The 20,416-nt window shown below is 36.9% G+C and overlaps 1 protein-coding gene across 16 annotated transcripts in view; it reads right to left on the reverse strand.

Moving 5' to 3' along the window:
- The window catches only part of PKP4 (plakophilin 4), a 227,894-nt gene that overhangs the window by 97,333 nt on the left and 110,145 nt on the right, over positions 1 to 20,416 (reverse strand). For 15 of the 16 annotated variants that reach the window (XM_032755648.2, XM_032755646.2, XM_032755651.2 and 12 more), the window contains one exon: positions 6,461 to 6,573. In XM_032755648.2, the coding sequence (XP_032611539.1) occupies positions 6,461 to 6,573 (113 nt within the window). Of the gene's footprint in view, positions 1 to 5,577; positions 5,596 to 6,460; positions 6,574 to 20,416 lie in introns of those variants that run through there. The other variant, XM_058441803.1, reaches the window with a different exon arrangement.

Here is a 20,416-nt window from a genome sequence, read left to right on the forward strand (position 1 = left end):
GTAAAGGATTGTAAAACTATACTACAAAGGGCTGAATTTTACGGTAAGTAAATCACACTTCAATAAAGTTGACTTAAAATGTATAGTAGTTATCTCTGAATGGTAGAATCATGAATTTTTCTCTTTATACTTTCCTGAACTTTACAACTTGTCTAAAAGGAATGTCATTTAACTCCACAATCAATAAAACACAGAGTAAGAATACGGTCTTGTCTACACCATTGCCTGCTTCAGTGTCCTTGGAGTGCAGGCATAAGGGGAAGTCCTAGGGGGAGTAGATGGGTACAGAATCCAAGTGAACCCTGCAATGTGGGCTATTGCACCCTTTTACTCTCACTGTATCCAGTGAAATCTCAACCCAACTAATATGAAAACGATACCCCATCAATGATATTGCAGGGAATAAAAGAACAAGTCCCATGCTCATCAAAATTTGGATTTGAAGGATGTTGCTTAGCCCGTGGGAGACATGAGACTTAAAGGACATTATTTCCCTCTGAGGATTCTGGGCTGTGAGATTTCCTGAGATGAGCTGGGAGTCATTTCTGTTGCTAAGATGTATACACTATGCACCTGCACAATGACAAGCAACACAGGCCATCTCACATCTCAGCACTCATTGCCATCCATGATTCTAAAAGGCTCTACAGACAGAAATAGTCATGGTAGGCTGCCTGCTTAGTGGACCTAAAATTGATTCATCCATCTACATATGCTAAGTATTATCCTGGAGCCAAGCTGTAGTGTCAGAATTGAACCCCTGGAGAATTACTTTTAGTTAAGGTGCTATTCCATCCATTTATATTCCATTTAACAATGGAAGAAAGAGCCCTATGAGCTTGTTTTTGTAATTTACTGGAAAGAGACTACTGAGGACATTGCTTGCCTCATCACACAGCAGTATGTTAATGGGGACACACAGGAGAAACCACTTAGGTCTCAGCCCCAGGAATGGTGGATCCTCCTGAGCAACCTAGTCTGTTTTTCTCTTACAGACACGTGAATTGTGGAATTCATTAGCATTTCTGTATTTAGCATGGCTATCAGGTCACTCAGAGCGAACGTGGCATGGAAGGTTACAACATACATTTTGTGTACTAGTTTAACCTTGGCTTCATCTTATTTTTCTAAATTTTACCTTCTTTTTGCCCTAATTTCCCAAATTTTAAATTTTGTATTTTGAAAGATGTTTCAAATACTTTTGTATAAGGTGAAATATTGAATGCATAAGTAACTATAGCATATTCAGAACAAATGCAGAAAAGTTTTTTCTTCCCTATTAACTGGTTCCTTTCAATGAGGTGAAATATAACTACGTCACTCAATATAAATGCAGACAAACCATAACTTCTTTATTAATTCATTCCAAAACCAAACTTCAATGAGGTAAAATATTAAATACACAGATAATATTACCTGCATAGATAACTTTAGTGTACTTGGTACAAATGAAGAAAGGCTACAACTGCTCTATTAAATGAGGCCATAACCCACCTTCAGGGCTTTTCAAGGTTGCAGTGATTATTTCTGGTCTGATATATCATCTCTTGATACAGGCTTCATCAACTCCAGATGAAAGTTCATTATAATACATTGATAGTGCTAGTTTTATTAATTTTGAAGAAGTAAATAAAACCAATGGAAAAGTCATCAGAAATGAGGTTTTTACCTTGTTTGGAAGACTACTAATTCTAACAAGTCATTAATAGAAAAACTAAGGAATTTTATCTTAAGATTTTCAAAATGTTCTCAAGAAGGCGGGGCATACCGCAAGTAAACTCCAATGATTTTTTTTTTTTTTGAGACGGAGTCTTGCTCTCTCACCCAGGCTGGAGTGCAGTGGCGGAATCTCGGCTCACTGTAAGCTCCGCCTCCCAGGTTCACGCCATTTTCCTGGCTCAGCCTCTCCGAGTAGCTGGGACTACAGGCGCCCGCCACCATGCCCGGCTAATTTTTTTGTATCTTTAGTAGAGACGGGGTTTCACCGTGGTCTCGATCTCCCGACCTCGTGATCCGCCCACCTTGGCCTCCCAAAGTGCTGGGATTACAAGCGTGAGCCACCGCGCCAATGATTATTATGCAGTTCACCTTTTTGGGACATTTCCTGATAGGTGCAAACGTATGCAGAGGACTAGTTTCTACCTATAAAATGGAAACATCTTCTGGCATGGGTTAAAAATGAATCTTTGATCCTACAAGTGTGAGGGAACCGAACTACTCACTATTAGAGCCACTCATTCGGGGAAGAGGATTCCACAGTTTGTTTATGACAGCATAGGCGTCATTAAACAGGCACTAAACATGACCTCATGCCACTGCCACATCCTTCTTCACAGGGTGAGGCCAATAATGACAAAAACTTTGGATGGGTGAAAAGGTAAATAAAAACAAATGCTTTTCATTTTCCTGTGAGTCATTAGTGTCATCTTTGGACCAGGAAAAGTAAGAAAATCTTACAGATCACCTTACCAACTATGCCACAGGATCCAAATCAAACACTAGGAAAGGTAACTGGCGATCAAGTCCCCCATTTTACTGATTAAACTCATTTCATGCAAGAACGAACTGAATCAAACAGAAGCTTGATGGCCCAAAGCAACAATTCCACTTTTAATTGTTATTTTTTAGCAAATTGGAAATGGCATACAGGAAAGGGGGCCTGGGTCTAAGAGCTAATTTCTGTTCTTCTCTGTATCCCTTAGATTCTGGTTCCAAGACTGGCAATTGAAACACACTGGAGATGCAAGGGGGATCTCTCAAGTAACACAATAAAAAACCTTAGCTCCCCTAATGGCAAAGCACCTTTACATGATGTGCCCGAAGCACCCCGGACTTAAGGTTCATTATCCATTCAGTGATCATTTGGCTGGGTGCCCACTTGCTGAGCGCCAGGCTCTGTGCCAGGGCCATGGGGGTGGAATGGGCCTTACTACCTGTTGAGCAGCTAACATGCACAGGGAAACAGTGATGGGAATTCAGATGAGGAGGTGACTTTTCCTGAGAAACTTGAGAAAAGTTGTAAAGAAGGGTAAGCATTTAGTTGGGATATCAAGAATACATGGGAATTCAACATGAGAAGAAAGTAGGGCAATCCAAGTGGATCAATTACCATTCCAACCACAGCTCAGAGATCACTGAATGAAGAAACCCACCTTACTCATAACCCTTAAAATTTCATAATAGATTCCTATCTGGCTGCCTGGCCTCTTTATTCTGTTTTACACACTGCACTCTCAAAAAAGGAAAACTTCTAATAACCATCACCACCACCAATAACAACTTTCAGTAGGTCTCCTTTAAAGATCTAATAAAGTTCTTCACAATTAAATGCCAGCTTCACCTTTCCAATTTCATAAACCAGTATGTCCTTTTAGGACATATCCTGGACACTGAGCCTCTTAGTGCTCGGGACAACTGTAATGTGGGGCCATATATGCCTTTGTGCACATTTTCCTCCTTTCCCTGGTCAACCCCACTCCCATTTCTGCAGGACCCATTCATTCACCCGACATTCACTAGTGGTGCCACAGTCACATGCCAGGCACAAATGCCAGGCAGTGAGAACCAGACAGGAACCACAAAAACAGTCACTGACAGAAACTACTACCCACAATATGTATTTTACTTAGAGATTTTAAAAAAACATATGGAATTAGCCAATGAATGATATAACCTTAAAATTACTTAACATTTTAAAATTCACAAGTCCAGAACATAATCTAATAGCCATGCATATATCAACCACTCCCTCATTTAACAGTTGTTAACATTTTGTTATATTTTCTCCACATGGCTCTTGAATAAAATGCTACAGATTTGGCAAAAGCCTAATTTCTAGTATCGTCCTCCTTTCTTCCTTTCTAGAGGTTCCACTATCTTAAATTGGTGTCATTCCAAAGTATTTTATAATTTTACTCCGCATGCATACACTGACAAACAATACCAAGTACTATTTAATTATTATGCAGTATTGCTATATATATATATATTTAAATTGCTCATAGATTATATCCTCCTACAGCTATTCTTCTGCAACTTACAGCTTTTCAAGTCTGTTTTGCAAACACGTCCATGTTGATACACGTAGATCTAGTTATTTCATTTTAACTGCTCTAGAGTTTCATTTTAACTGCTTTAGAGTGTACCTATTAACAGTTTATTTTCCATTTCCATCCTGATGAATAAGTATGTTCTTTGTAATTTTTTACTTTTGCAAATGATGCTGCAATGAGCATGCTTTGTATCTATTTTACGGTGCACACCTGTCAGACTTCCTCCAATGGTACCCAGTTCTTGGACTGTGAAACCCTACTCTTTTGCTCACTGATTCTCTCACTCATGGTCAGGTTTTTTTATGATATGTATTTCAATGCATTTTTTTTTTTTTTTTTTACAAAATCAGAACTAATTTAGAAATACATGATGAACAAAGCACAGTGTGAAACTGTCCTTCCTACCCTCTTCAATACATCTTTTCTTATTTTTGTGCTACACTCAGGTGCTGTAATCTCCCGTCTGGATTCCTTAGCTCTAGTGAAGGTATTTGTGTGTGTGAATGGTTGTTCAAATTGATGTTTCTGTGAGAGGATGAGCACTGACAAGTCCTATTCTGTCATCTTGCTGATGTCACTCAGAAATTTGTGTTTTATACTATCTCACTGTGAGCTCATCTTTAGTGGTGCCATTTGCTTACTGGGGACCCCTGAGCAATGTGGATTGTTACATTTGGGCTCCAAACCCACATATGATAGAAGCCTGGGGTTTGCTAATCGTGGGGTCCTTTAAAGGACATGGCTTAGTGCAGTGATCTTAAGTTCAAACATATCATCTTGAGCACACACAAGACTTCATTCTTTGGCTCCTATATGGGTATAAAACCCACCTCTAGTGCTTACTTTGAGGTTTGACAACTGTTCTCACATCTCCTACAGAGGTAGCTCAAGCTTCTGGCTCTGGTTTTCAGTGCTCTTTCTAGTTTCAATATCTGGGGATTTTCCCTCCTCTTGTGCCATTTCCTCTAGGTATTGGTCTTTATTATTGATATACCAAGTATTACTAGGAGTTTATCAAGAGAATTTCTATTTTAATTTAGTTAGTAATATTGCCAGAATAAGAAGTACTAACAGAATTCTGTTAAATGTTGAATTACTTTTCTATTAAAATATAATTCTGGTTAGAAAAACAAAACCAGTTGGTTCATACCTTTTATAAATATATAATACCATATTATTGAGTTTGTGAATTGTTCTTTTTGGTGCTAAAGATATGGATAATTTCTAAAAAATATTACAGAGAATTAAAGCTAATTTTTGTTTTCACAGTTTTAACTTCCTTAACAAATTATTTCATTGGGTATTGCAAAGTCTGAGTTAGAAATTTCTAATTTATTATTTTATACCTTGCTTATAATTCTCTTTCTATAAAAATCTTCCTGGATATTTATAAAATAATTACATAATCTTATATTTGTTTTGTAAAAGTTTTGACGACCTTTACTTATATACTTTATGCCTTACCAAGCATATCAATATACACAACTATTAAGAGAGATGAAAAATTCATATTACTACAACTTACCAGCCCAATAGTTTAATGTTCATACCAACAATCAGTTAGAAACAAGACAGCATTCTATTCACTAAGAAGTTTTTTTGCCCATGAGTAACACAAGATACTGAAAAGTAGAATAATTATGAGGTTAGAAATAACTGAGAGAAAAGTTATTGCAGGCATGTCTACCTAAGTGTAAGCAGATCAAACTTAAAACTGCAAGCAATGAAAGCATTTTACAGTAGGCTTTATAGAAATATGTAATTATTAAGAAAGAAATCTCTAGGCAGGATAAGCAGTGATTTAACTATTTAGAACATGCAATTTTTACAGGAATGATGCTTTTAAATAGCATAAGCGGTATTTAAATAAAAAATAACAATCATGATTATGTTTTTATAGTAATGCACTCATTTAGTATTTACTATATGTAAGTACAGTAAATTATTCCATATAGTAATTAGTTTGTGTGGTAGATTCATAGAGTTCTAGAAAAACCCAAAGTAAACTGAAGACATTTTTAAAAGTTAATGCAATCTTATTTAGAAATATTTCTTAGTTTTAAAAAAATCAATACCAGGTGTTCAAAGCACCAGCCAATTAGCTTTACCAAATAATTAGCAATTCATCACAACAACATCCATTAACTGTGTGTACCTATGAGGAATCTGAAGGCAGCACAGTAGCTTTTGCTACAGAAGCTTGCCAATGCTATAGAAAACATTTCAAGCACAGGACTGAAGGATTGCAAGAGGCTTCTCAAAATTAGAATAAATGGACATTTTTGGTGTCAAATTCTGGAAGGCAAGTTAACAGTAACAACACTAACAGAATCTTTTGCTGCACAGAGAACAACCTAATAAGGCATGTAACTTGAGTGCGCATAAAGATGGAGCCATTGGCCCTGTACCTGGTGCTGGCGATGCTTGGTGATTCTGCTCCAAGCCTACATCTTTCTAGCTGACTGGCAACAATCTGCCTTTCCACTTCCAGTTCTCGGGTGAGTCGTTGAAACTGAAGCTCCTGTGATTCAAGAAAATAAAAGGCATATAAGGCACCGAGGTATGCTGCTCAGGCAGATATATGAATTAATGCATGTCACAGGAAACATACGAACGTACCCATAACATAAAGCTATGGTGTGGCTTTGTGAAACGCAATTTTTGGATGAAATAAATGACCTATTGATTCCTAGCTTTTTCAAATCTAAAGGCAATAGAATATCAGCCTTTGTTTGGCATAGAAAACATGTAGATCTTTATTTGCCTTTTCTGATTTTGGTTCTAACTGAGGTCTTTAAACAGTACTTCTGCTACAGTGCCTTATTAAAGTTAAGGCTTCCAGAGACCTTACTTAATGTATCTACATCAGAGACACAGCAAACAAGGCTAGTTTTTATATTTCTCATACTATATGTCAGCATAGTTTAAAAAAATATAAATCCCCATGATCAGAATCACTTTACCATGTTTGATATAGTCTTTTAATTAAGAAAAAAAATGATTCCAATGCCACAGAAAAAGTCTTGCCATATTTATCTATAATATAACCAACAAAAATTTGCTGTGTCCAAAAGCAATCATGTGCCACCGCGCAAAGGAGAGAAGGAACACAAGAAGTGAAAAAGACTAAGCCATAACATGGAATTTAAAATATATTCAAAAGCTGGAAGATTGTCTACAGAAATTATATTCTTGAATCTATGCTGCAAAGTGGAGGCAAACAAGTTCTATGAAAGGAGAGGATGTTTTAACTTTATTTGTATTTCTCTCATTGTTAGCTTGATGGGATTTTAATACGTAGAAAACATGTCATGTTATAAAATATCTAAAGATCAAGTACATTCCAAAGGTTTTAAGCCACAAATAGCATCTCAAGCTCCCCTGTGCCATATTGTCTCCTCACAAGTTTACTCAAAGCAAATGCTGAACTGTAAGTAGTTTAATTTGATGACTGCTAGTTCAAAATACCAGACATATGAGTATTAAATCTAGAAACTATTCAGAAATAAAACAACCTAAAATATTATTTATGATTATATGTATACATTTGTTTGCCATTAAAAATTTTAATTGAAAAGTATATGAACTCCCTGTGAAATCAGCCAAACATGTAATTGCTTGACAGCACTGGCTCTGCAAATTCCACAAGCTATTCTTGGAATAATTTTTAAGAAACAGTCCCTAAACTCCTTACCACCTTCTGATACTGAGAATCCTTTCCTAATGATCCCAATTGGTGTGGCAGTATTGGACAGGGCCTAGATGAATAATAGCTGGCTCAATAATGCTGTACAATATGATCATAATCGGTAAGTGGGACAATGCCTGCCTCTGCCTAACAATTCCTGGGCTCTTAATAAATGTTCAGTAACAAAAGACTGGATAGACATAAATTGTTCAGCATTCAGTATCAGGCTAAGATAACCAATTTGAAAATACTATTATGCTTACCTCACACTTCCTTTTTTTTTTTTGTTATAGACTTCTATTCGTTCACTTCATTTACTCACTTGTTATTATATGCATCTTTTCCCACAAGATTGCCTGGTTGTATCAAGCTGGGCCAGGAAGGGACTACTCAGGAATCCCAAAATATTCCCCAAGCCATCACATTACCTTCATCCTCTGAGTTCAGTGGCTACTAGGGATTGAGGGCTGGAGTACTGTCCTCATTTTGGGATGGCCAAAAGTTACCATATCAGGTATAGTATGGTATGAAGATACATCGCAAATAAGAACATAGAAAAAAAATTCCATTCATAGAAACAAATTCCATTGTACAGGAATGAATTTTTATCATGTTTGTGGCTGCCTATGACCTTGTAAACAACCTTTCAAGGAAATGGCTGGGAAAGTTCCTGCTTGAAGGCAGAAGTTGGAATTTCCCATAATTCCTTCCCTCAAAAGCAGAGACAGGTGACTTTGGCTCTGCCAAGAAGGTACACTCATGCCAGGCTGTGATGCAGGTGCTGACACTGAGACTCTGACTCCAGTAAAGAGGACACTCATTTTCTCTCTCTATTGCCTTCTTGCTGTGCTTCCTGCATTAGGTCTGAAGGTCAAGTTCCTGACATGGAAACAACCTCCATACATAACTCTGTGTGTTTGGTGGCTATAACAATAGTTTCTTTATCCGATCAACACTGTGGCACAAATTTGGACACTGTTCCTGGAATCTTAGTCTCAAGTCTTGTTCTCCAGTACTTGTAACAAATGTGGGAATTCACTAATAATCCCCTAATGAATTCCTTTTCTGCTTAATTAGCCATGTTAGTTTCTGTATCTTACAACCAGAAACTTTGATCGACGTACCCACAGAAACAATTTACAATTGTTGAGTTGCTAGAAAGCCTATACATGCATGATGTAGCTACACTTTTTATTTAAAAGTAGGGCAATTCCTTTAACATTCTTATGGACTGAGTTAAGGCCACATTATATCCCTACTGGATGCAGAGCCCATAATACTGAACATCACTGGCTACTTTTATCAAAACCATTCAACCTATTACGTGCTCACAACTTCTCACAAGTAGTACTTCATTAAAGTGCCAAAAGCAGAATATCAAGAAGCTATAAAGCACTGAATTTGTAAAAGTTACTTAACACCTGTGAATGTTTACAAAGAAAAAAATATGCTTTCTTGCAAAACTATTACTATTACTCCTACAGAATACAAGTTGAACACACGCACATGTGAATGGCACCAAGATGTATGAGTGGGATATCAATATTTGATAATTCATCTCTACTGGTGTCTTTGACTGACTGATGAGGACAGTATTATGCAGTCATATGAAAACACATCTAATAATTTCCAAAATAACACTCATTAAGATGATGATGCAGAGACAACATCTTTGAAGTTAAAAATTCTTATATTTTATCCTCTAAACAAAAAATGTGAAGAATGGTTCTTAAATCAGTATCCCAAACTGGGAATCTTAATTATAGGGGGAGCTTATATTTGTTCTTTTGTGAGAAGAAAAAAGTTAATGTTAAAAGCACTTGTCAGTGATTCAGTGTATGAAAATTTCCTCGTAGAGCCTAGCAAACAAAACCACACGACTTTAGAAAGTCAAGGCTACTAATATGCTATAAAAATGGAATCTGTTCACATGTGTTACAAAGCTTTTCTTTGTATTTACTTCCTTCCTCTCAAGTAAGTATACTGATAAATATTCTTTGAGAGAGAGTTAAAGGAATAGATGAAAATAAAGCTGCACTTTCAGATGAGCCATATTTGGTAGACAGAGCTACACTGCCCAAGGAAGCCCAAGGAAAGGCTGGCTGCCCCATCTGCCAGCAGGTGGCCTGTGGTCATCAGCTCCTTCAGGGGTGTCTCAGCTGCAGACGGTCCCCTTGCCCATGGGCACACCCTCTGAGAAGCTTGCATTCAGGCACTGATCAAGGTAATTCTATGATAGATTTCTCTCTCCCAATTTAAAAATATTGTGAGACACTTCAAAAATACAAAAAATTATAGACAATAACACAATAAACTTCTGTGAATCTGACCAAGGTACAGCAAATCTTAATATTTTGCTACATTTGCTTCAGATGTTTCATGAAGTAAAATATTACAATTTTATTTTAAAATACAATAAAATCCCTTGGTTTCTCTTTCCTAGACCCTATTCTTCTCTTTTCTTCCCTCCCTAGATGGAATCATTACCCTAAATTTGGTGCTTAATATTCACATTTTATATTACTACTACCTATTTACAGAGCCATAAATGGCAACAGATATAGCATTGTTTTGTATGTCCACATAATTTATGCAATTGGTATATTGCAGAGTTTTTTCAGATTGCTTTTACTGCAACATGATTTTGAGATTTATTAACATCACTACATGTAGATCTAGCTAATCTATTTTCACTGCCCAATAGTATTCCATTGCACGGCTATCACATAATGTCTTTATATGTTCTCATCATGAACCTTGGGTTGTTCCCAACTTTATGTAATCATAAACATTCTGTAAAATAAGCTTTCTTGTATAAACCATCTTGTGCACATGAACCATACTTCTCCAGGGCAAAGACACCTAGAAGTGGAATTGCTTGGTCGAAAGGTACACACATCTTCAGTTTTGCTTGATAATGATTGTCAGGTTACTTTTCAAAGTAGTTGTACTAATTTATGTTCCAGCCAGTAATAAATGAGAGTTTCAGCTTCTCCACATTCTCACTGACATCAGCTGGTATTTTGGGCCTTAAATTTCTCTTTTCTTTGGTAGTCTGATAGGCATAGAATGCTATTTTGCTTGTGTTTTATTTTGTATTTCCCTGATAACAAACACCTTTTTCCTATGTTTATTGACCATTTAAGTTTTTGAATCTCATAGGTATCATAACTATCGGGGAAAATGTCTTCCTCCTGCCAGCACCCAGGCCTGTCCTCTTCTGTGGGACAGATTTCTTACCAGTTTTAGTCAATGTTGTAGTTTTGGCAAGTTCTAGCTTTGGGCAAAGGATCTAATTTGAACCCTCACCTTAGGCTGTCCTCAAATGCCTGTGGCATGGAGCTGTCAAATGGCATGCTCAAGATCACCTAGATTTGCCAGATAACTTCAGGGTAAAAGCCAGGTTTATTGCTTAGGATTCTCATTTGGATTTTGGTTTTAGTTTTTGTGAATTATTTCTTTTCTTTCTAGCTTAGCCTTGCTTTTAAAAAGACAATTCAAATATTTTAGTTAGTATGTTTAGTTTCTTTCAGGGGAAAGACTGGTTAGAATACCAATATCTACAGTATAGCGCTTTCATATTTTCTCTTAATTTCTTTGAGCTGTAGTCAGGGAGAATTTCCCAGCACTGCCTTCAATTCACTATTTCTCTATGTGTCCTGTTTATGGTTTATCTCATCTACTGAACTTTTTTTTCAAAGACAGTATTTTCCATTTCTGCGACTTCTTATTAGTTCTTTTTCATGTCTGTTCCTGCACAGTCATTGGGTGTGAAATCTCTTCTTTTGTTTTCCCTTCCTGTTTAGGTTGACTTCTACTTCAACTCCCAAGTTACTCAGTTCTAAATAAGCCTTTAAAATTGGTGAATACTGTGTTTCTTTCAAACAGAAATACTAGGATACTGCACATCTAGTCACAAGCGTACCATCTTCCTTCTGGCTTTCAGAAACCCTAGGTAGCTTTCAGAATTAGGTCTCTGCACTCCCACTCCTTTGATAAGCAGGAAGAGCTCCACTCCAGTTCAAGGCTCAGTCCTTTGAACCATTTTCATGTAACACTGAAAGCAGGTCATACTTCATCCTCCTGTGGCCTCCTAGTCTCTTACCCTCATTAAGTCCTCACTGATGGCCATAGTGACATACCTCCTGACCCTTTCCAACTGTGCCCTATGGAAGCCTCATTCCAGTTTACAAACTCTCTCTTTACAAACTCTTTATCTTTTAATAAGAATGTTCTCCACCTCTGAGTTACTAAGAATACTCTCCACTTCCAGGCTTTAATTGAAATGTAGTTCTTTCTTGAAAATACTGCATTTTCCTACAACCCTCTCTGGCAAAGACTATGTATTCCTCCACACCCCAAACCCAAGGTGCCTCAAAGAGGGGAGAGGAGAGATGGTGTGCTCCTGGCTCCTTACTACCTCTAATTATTAGCGTAAAGTAGCTCATAATATTCTTTGCTGTCAGTATATGTTATATGATTGTCCTTATTGTCAGTAGGATCCGCAGTCATAGCCCCCTTACATTCTTGATATTAGTAAATCATGTTTTCCTTTTCTTCCTAATCAGTAAAGACCATTATGCTTCCAAATATGTGCAAAAGCTCATTGTCTTTTGAGCCTCGAGCCATCTAGCTCAGTTGTCAATTTGCCTTATTACATGGATTTACTTCAAGTTAGTCCAGCTGACTAATTCAGGAGTAGCTGCAATAGCTACTACAACTATGATGACGACAATTAAGAAACAGCAGTAGGCGCTCATTTCAGGCCATCAGCTTGACAACTCAACTCCTGCCCCCACATTCACACTAATCCTTAGTTCTCTTCGAGGCTTAGTGGAGGGAGTGTCCCTTTCTCATCCAAGGCTGGTCTCTGCATGCTCTCCTGCCTCATCCAGAGCCTTGCTTCTCTCTGGAATCCTTTATGTTTCATTTTAGTTTAATGTTTAAGTTTTTCTCATCTGAGAACATATCTTCTTGATTATAGGACTCCTCAGTCTCTGTTTCTTTCTCCTCTGACCTATATTATCTCTTTCATTGAGTATTTTTCTTTAAACTGACTCCTTTATCATTCCAGGCATTGAAGTCATTGAAATCCTGGTTTCCAATGCTTGTATATTTTTAATATAAAATACATAGTAATTTTTAGAAATGTTTATCTGCGTGACAAAAATCATCTCATGCTAGCAGTATAACACACTAAGAGGCAACATACCTTTCCATGACTATATATCTCAGCAGGAAAGTACTTAGTTCCAGTTATATTGAAAGAAGAAAACAGACGGTCGTTATGTGATGGAATTACTGGTTAAGCAAGCAAGCATTTTTATTTCAACTGTTGTTGGTTACAAATCTTTGGAAAAAATCTACTTCCTGCCTTAGTATACTGAGAGTTTTATATCACTAAAATACTAATTATCACTGACTAGATTTTTAAGATAGAGGGGATTGGGCAGGATTATGTCCTGTTCCCAGGACATGCTATAGCATTTCTCCCCATTTCCCACATCAAAAAGATGAGTCAATTATGGTCATGATCATATCTTTGGGCCAAGTTTAGGAAACTATTTTAAAAACAAATATTTAAGAACTACTAAGAAATCCCCCCAAAACATCCTAAATATCGTCCTGTGACCTAGGCTGGTGCAAAAGCCAAAGTAGTCATATTTACAAAGGTCCTTGAACTCCTCAACATTAAGACAACCAGCAAATTCGACAGAGGCAATCAAATGTCCTGACCATCTACCACAACTTAGTTAATAACTGATAAACCATTATTATGTCTATTTGGTAGTCCCTAAATCAATGTATAATTAATTATAGAAATGCTGGGCATATGATGTCAATCACCATTGTACTGGCTAGCTTCCTTTGTTAAAAGGAAATTAAGAATCAAAGATAAATAACATTATGTTTCTCAAACTGAGAACGCCAGTGTCCCACAGGATGTTAACAGATATTCCCTTAAAGGAAGGGTTCCGGGTCAAGTAGATTTGGGAAATGCTGCACAGGAGATTCTAAATCTTGGAGAGTCACAGCAACCCTACCATATTAAAAGTTCTGACAAGTCTACCAGTAGGAAGTCAGTTTACCTTTGTTTAACCCAGCACTTCTTTGATTTATTGAACACGAAGCACCCTTTTTCTTTTGCAAAGAACAACTATTAACATCTCAAGGAACTATCATTTTGAGAACACATCTTAGGCAACACTGAAAAAAAAGATTATTTGTTGTATTTAGGGAAGGCTGGATTAAGAGGTACTATACTATAGTCTACATTTAAGATATTTTTTACAAATTGGAAAACAAAATTTTAATCACTTTTGTCAAGACGGAATACTTACATAGGGAAGGGCACTACAAAGGGTTAGCCTTCAAATGGAAACTGCTGATGTTGCATCAATTTGAAGACATGAAGGATATACATTATTAGGACAGCTCTGCAGGATTCGTTGCCCTATGCTATGCCCATTGCCTGTTACCTTGAGATCTTAGGATCAAAGAAAAGTGCAACATACAGCTATCCATCTAATTTCTTGCCTTACTAGCTAATATTCTAATAGGAGCTGAACAATATTAAGATCTTTGTTGTTTTATCCTACCACCAAAACAGGAATAAACCAAGTTCTAGTTGACATCTTTCCTCCAGTTTTAATGAAGCAGATAGAAATTAGTAAAGTTTACCAGATGCTTGAAGTTTATATTCTAAGACTCAGGCTCTCATCTGTAACTTAGCTCCTCTATTAGGAAACCAAAATAAAGGAGGAGAGGTTTGGGGGTACATTAAAAATATACAAGTAAAGCTTTTTACTTGGAACCATGTGTGGATGAGAACTTCAGAGAAGACAGGTAGAGTCCCATGCTTTTCCTATGTACTCCACCCATATGGATGGCTTTTTTTTGGAGAAAGATTCTCACTCTGTCGCCCAGGCTGGAGTGTAGTGGCATGATCTCTGCTCACTGTAACCTCTGCCTCCAGGGTTCAAGCGATTATTGTGCCTCAGCCTCTTGAGTAGTTGGGACTACAGGTATGTGCCACCAAGCCTGGCTAATTTTTGTATTTTTGGTAGAGACGGGGTTTCACTATGTTGGCCAGGCTGGTCCTGAACTCCAGACCTCAGGTGATCCACCTGCCTTGGCCTCCCAAAGTGCTGGGATGACAGGTGTGAACCGATGGCTTCTTAAAAGACTGTCTACTCAACAGTGACTCACTGTGTAACTTGCCCTTGGCTCTTCAGCCTCTCACTTGACAATATGACCATCACATGGGTCCATGTACAGTGGTAATGTCCAAATTCACTATCTCTAATTGAATTTTCAGTGGTCTGCTATGTAGCTACACCTAAATGATGGATAAACCATGGCCTTACCCAGACACACCTCTCTCCTCTCCCATACTTCCCCACCTACTGTGTTTTCTATTTCTGCACGGAGTAGTTCTCAAAGTGTGGTCCCTGAACCAGCAACATCAGCACCACCTGGGAACTTCTTAAAGTCAGAGGGGTGGGGTTCAGAAACCTGTTTTTTTTTTCTTTCGGAGACGGAGTTTCGCTCTTGTTGCCCAGGCTGGAGTGCAATGGCATGATCTCAGCTCACTGCAACCTCCACCTCCCGGGTTAAAGCGATTCTCCTGCCTCAGCTTCCCAAGTAGCTGGGATTACAGGTGTGTGCCACCACACCCAGCTATTTTTTTTTGTATTTTTAGTAGAGAAGGGGTTTCGCCATGTTGGCCAGGCGGGTCTTGAACTCCTGACCTCAGGTGATCTGCTGCCTCGGCCTCCCAAAGTGCTGGGATTACAGACGTGGGCCACAGCGCCCAGCCAGAAACCTGTTTAAACAAGTCCTCCAGGAGATTCTCATGCACATGGAAGGTTGAAAACCACTGTCCTAATGGAACCACCATCCCTCTTTCATTCAGGCTCAAACTGTAAGTGTCCTCATCTTTTTGTCATTTCCTCCCTTTCTCTTATCCCATTCCTTGCACATTAAGTGATTTCCCAAATCCTGTCAGTTCACATCTTTAATATAGGCTGAATCCATTTCCTTCCTCACTATTCCTTCAGGTTCACATTAATTTAGACTACTGCAAAAACTCATTAAGTCTTCTCCCTGCCATGGTGGTGCGGGGTACTGCTTCCACTGCTTACATTTTTTCCTGATATATTTGCCAACATTCAATACTGCTCACCAATAATCTCTATGTTTTCCAAAAGGTTTACTGGGCTCCAGGCTCTACGCTAAGTGCCAAGTATTTCTTCATGAACTCCACATAATCAGCCTGTGAGGGAGTCAGAGACAGCCTCATTTCATAGAGAACTGACTTGCCTATGGTCACTCAAAACCAAGATTTGAAATCACCTCAATCTGTCCTAACCCCATGGTGTTAACCACTGCGCACCATGCTCTACCCAACCCAACCCATAAAACCACTTATAAAAAGCCAACTCAGCCTTGTTTTAAGATCTTCTGTATAGTCCGGCCCCCAAATATCTTTTTGTGGTCTCCTATCACTTCCCTTCACGCACCTACACAGATTTATGGCTTCCTATACACACCACTCAAGGCTTTTCCTCATTTGTTCCATCCACTTGAAACACCCTCCCATAAACATCTACAGTTCTTTATCCAGCCCTAGGGTATAGTGCTCTGTGACATCTTCTCAATTTACTAAACAGGACTCCTCTTAAAGAAGAGTGGAATCTACATTTCATTCATCTTAGTATCTCTCCAGCTCTTTGCAAAAACAACAACAACAAACCCAGAAAACCCTGGTAAGTAATTCAGGGTGATTTTATGATTTACTCCCTTATTACAGCCTCCCCTTCCTCCCTGACTTCTTGATCTCTCAGACATCACGTCCTGTGTATCAAAAAACCAGGAGTTTCCAGCCTTAGCATGCCACCTTTGAAAACTCATTGAACAGACTACTGACATTTAATTGTTGAACTGGGAATGGCATTTATTTTCATTTACTTTTTCTCCTAAAATGTAGAATGTATAGATAGGATGTACAGATATGTGGGCTGTGTGTGTGTGTAGATATAAATAATTCTAGTTCAGTCTTGTAGTTGAGGTTTTATTATAATTAAAATTCCTTACATTTGGGAAAGCCCTAGTAGTCAAATAAATATTGAGGAAAAGAGATATCACAAGGAAAATGGATAGTTGGAGGAGTGTAAGCTGTAGTTGTCAATGACAACCGTTGCTATCATTTTCCAACAAGGTAGTTATTTGGTAGAATTAATGTCAAAAACACAATGAGATTTTCTTTAAAATGTAATGCCTTGAATATTTGATTAGCTATACTTTAAACCTTAAGAAATTACAAAAACTAGTAATGACTTAACGTGAACAATTTGGGTTTTCAGTATATATATATATATATATATATATTTCAAAATTATTAAGACCAATGATGCATATCACCTATGTTAGATGCCTATTTGGGGGTTAATTGACTACACAGTATATGACAATAATCCACATAAATCATTATTTGCTGAAATGGAAAACTAAAAAGAATAAATGACCAATTTTCTCCTTCCTCTACGTAGACTAGTTAATGAAAACACAGTAAAAAATATAAAAATGATAAGAGAAACAACAAGGCTAAATAAACTTAACCTTCTATTCCTCAGTAGATATAATAAATTGCACTACAGAATAGGAGAGTTATTTTAAAAATTACTAATTTAAGGTTTGGTTAGCAAGTTAATGAAATTTAATGGGAATGAAAACAAATACCACCTAACACAGGAAGATTTTTTCTTAAGACTATACTAGGTTTACTTTTACAATTGTCCGCAGATATTCTGTGGCTTAATGTGTGTGTGTGGGTGGCAGGGGTACTAGAATTAGAAAACATATTTATTAGTTATGCCCTAGTCAATTAAATGGTTCCTTGGGAATGCTGGGTAGCTGGCTCAAGAGGTACAAGTGTTCAAAATTTTTGTCTTTACTTTTATTTTTGTCTTTACTTATTTCTTTATTTTTGTCTTGTCTTTATCTGTATGGTTTCAATAATATCATCATTCCTTTCTAAACTTCCAGAAATTATCGTGGGCTTCTTGGGAAAGAAGGTTAAGAAAGATCAATGTATTATTGACAACCATAAGCCATATCTAACCTATAAGGAACATTAAAGCTGTAGGAGAGCTCAGGCACATCTAACTACAGGCTGAGTCCAACCTCAGTGCATATGCATCCAGAATAAAGCCCATTTCAGACTTTGGGTCCACAAGTGCTCTGTTCCTTGTGCTTCCATATTTGATGTCCCTGTTTTTCTCTGACTCTCCTGCTTTCTCTCTAACATTTGGCTCCTTCCACCTATATATAAAAGCAATTTTATTTTTTGTTACCCTTATTGAATATCTGCATACTCTCTGTTTACCAAAAAAAAAGCAGACAAGTAATGTTACTTTTTATTTCTGTTAGGTCTATAGGGCAGTCAACAGAAAAGGAAAAAAAAAAAAAGGAAAAAAGAAGAAGAAAAAGAAGTTCCAGATTTGAATATATACTTTGTTCAGACTAATTTATTGACCAAAAGAATCTTTAAATTGCCATATTGAGAATTCTTTTTCTGTTGCATAAAATACATCCTCACTTATGAAGAAATACATTTGCTTATGTTTGGAATGGGCACAATTTAATATCAAATGTCTAACTTTCCTTTTAAGTCATAACAAAAATAATAATATCGGGCAGTACTGAATGAATGCCATCTGTGGGTCGGGCACTCTATTTATATTTTCTCTAATCCTTAAAAAGCAACACAGTTTTGAATTGAGCAATCCTAAAATGGGAGGGGCAAAGTAAATGACTTGCCCAAGGTCACACGAATTAGTAAGTGAAGAGTTGGACTGAAATTCTAAATTCTTGCTCTTTCCATTATATGAAGCTGAAAAATTAAGGTTATGTCATTTTCTGTTGCTAAAGGTTATATTTAGAACTGTAATTGACTTTATTACTTCAAAACTTTCTTCTCAAATAAAATAAAACCCTGCAATTTAATAAGAATTAAAGAGCCAGATGCAAGTATACATGGGAACTTAACTAATGACAAGGGGGAAATTTCATTCAATAGGAAAAGTACTGCTGTTGTTAAGTAGAGAAAACAAAGCTAGATTACCACCTCAAACTATACACACACATGCACACACTGCTCAATTTCATTAGTAAGGAAAAATAAAATCAAGTAACAATGAGATGTCATTTTTCATCATATTGGCAAACATTTAAAAAAGCGTTAACAGCCAGGGCTGGTGAGGAACTGGAGGGAAATGGGCACTTACACATACTGTTCATGGCAGTGGGATTTGCTATAACACTTGGAGGAAACAATCTGGTAATACCTATTAAGATTAAAAAGCCATATTCCTCATTCTCTGCCATCCCCACTTGGAAATCTAGACTACAGAAATAAAAGCAATGGTATATATTAAAGAGTAATTGCACCATCATTTGAAACAATTTGAATGTCCATCCACATAGCAATATTGTAACAAACGATGGCATCTCCATTCTACAGCATACTATGTCCTTATTCAAAAGAATGAGTTGGACTTTTATCTGTTGCTTCAGAAGGACCATTATGTATGATTATGTTAAAAAGTCAACTGAAGAACTGAGTAAAACACAACAAAATTTAAAAACCCAAAGCCTACATAGGTTTGTTTCAACACAGACACAACTGTGAATGAGACACAGCAGATCAGTACGATTGGTCACCTCAGAAAGGTGACCAATCTATTTATACTTTTATATTACATTATCATATTATTTTATATTTACAATTATTTACACTTTTATATTATCTCTTTTAATTGTATCACTTGTTACAACACAATTTCATTATTATATTATTTTATATTTACAATTATTTACACTTTTATATTATTTCTTTTAATTGTATCACTTGTTACAACACAATTTCTGTAATTAAAATTGAATTCAGAAAATTAAGCAGAAAGAAAAGCCAAGACACAAAGTATTATTTGCATGTACCAGGACAAACCTGTTGAGGAAACTGCCAATTCCTCAAACATGGTATTCTGATTGAGTGGACAACTGATATTTTTGCTTTTCTGAAGCCATTAAAGTATGCTAACAGTGTTCAATAATATTCTAATAACCTATTATGGCCTATTATAACAACTGGAAACAACACATCAGATTCGAAAGTACATAGCATTGGTGACACTATGAAGAAATGGTGTAGCAGGAATGTAAACTAGTACAAACTCTTGGTAGGGCAATTTAACAATACCAAAAAAAAGGTAAATATTACATACCTACCTGTTGTCCCATTAGTTCCAATGCTGAGGTTGTGATATACTTGGAAAAGTACACAAAACCAACCAATCAAATAAAACTGGAAACAACCCAATAATCATCAAAATGGGGATAGCTAAATATATACATACATCTACATAATAGGATTCCATGCAATTGCTAGAAAGGATTGAAGTAAATCCAAATGTGCTGATACAGAATATCTTTAAGAAAGATTATGCAGGAAAATAAAACCAGGCAGTTGTTTTTAAAAAGACATCTATGCTAGAATATGCAGAAATAAATTTTTTCTTGATGTATACTCAAAAAACTTAACTTTAGAGGAAGTTTTAACCTTTGGGAAATGAGACTGGATGCCTGTAGGGTGGCTTACTTTTCATTTTATACT

Source organism: Hylobates moloch, unplaced genomic scaffold, assembly GCF_009828535.3.
Source record: "Hylobates moloch isolate HMO894 unplaced genomic scaffold, HMol_V3 SCAFFOLD_1, whole genome shotgun sequence".
NCBI lineage: Eukaryota > Metazoa > Chordata > Mammalia > Primates > Hylobatidae > Hylobates > Hylobates moloch.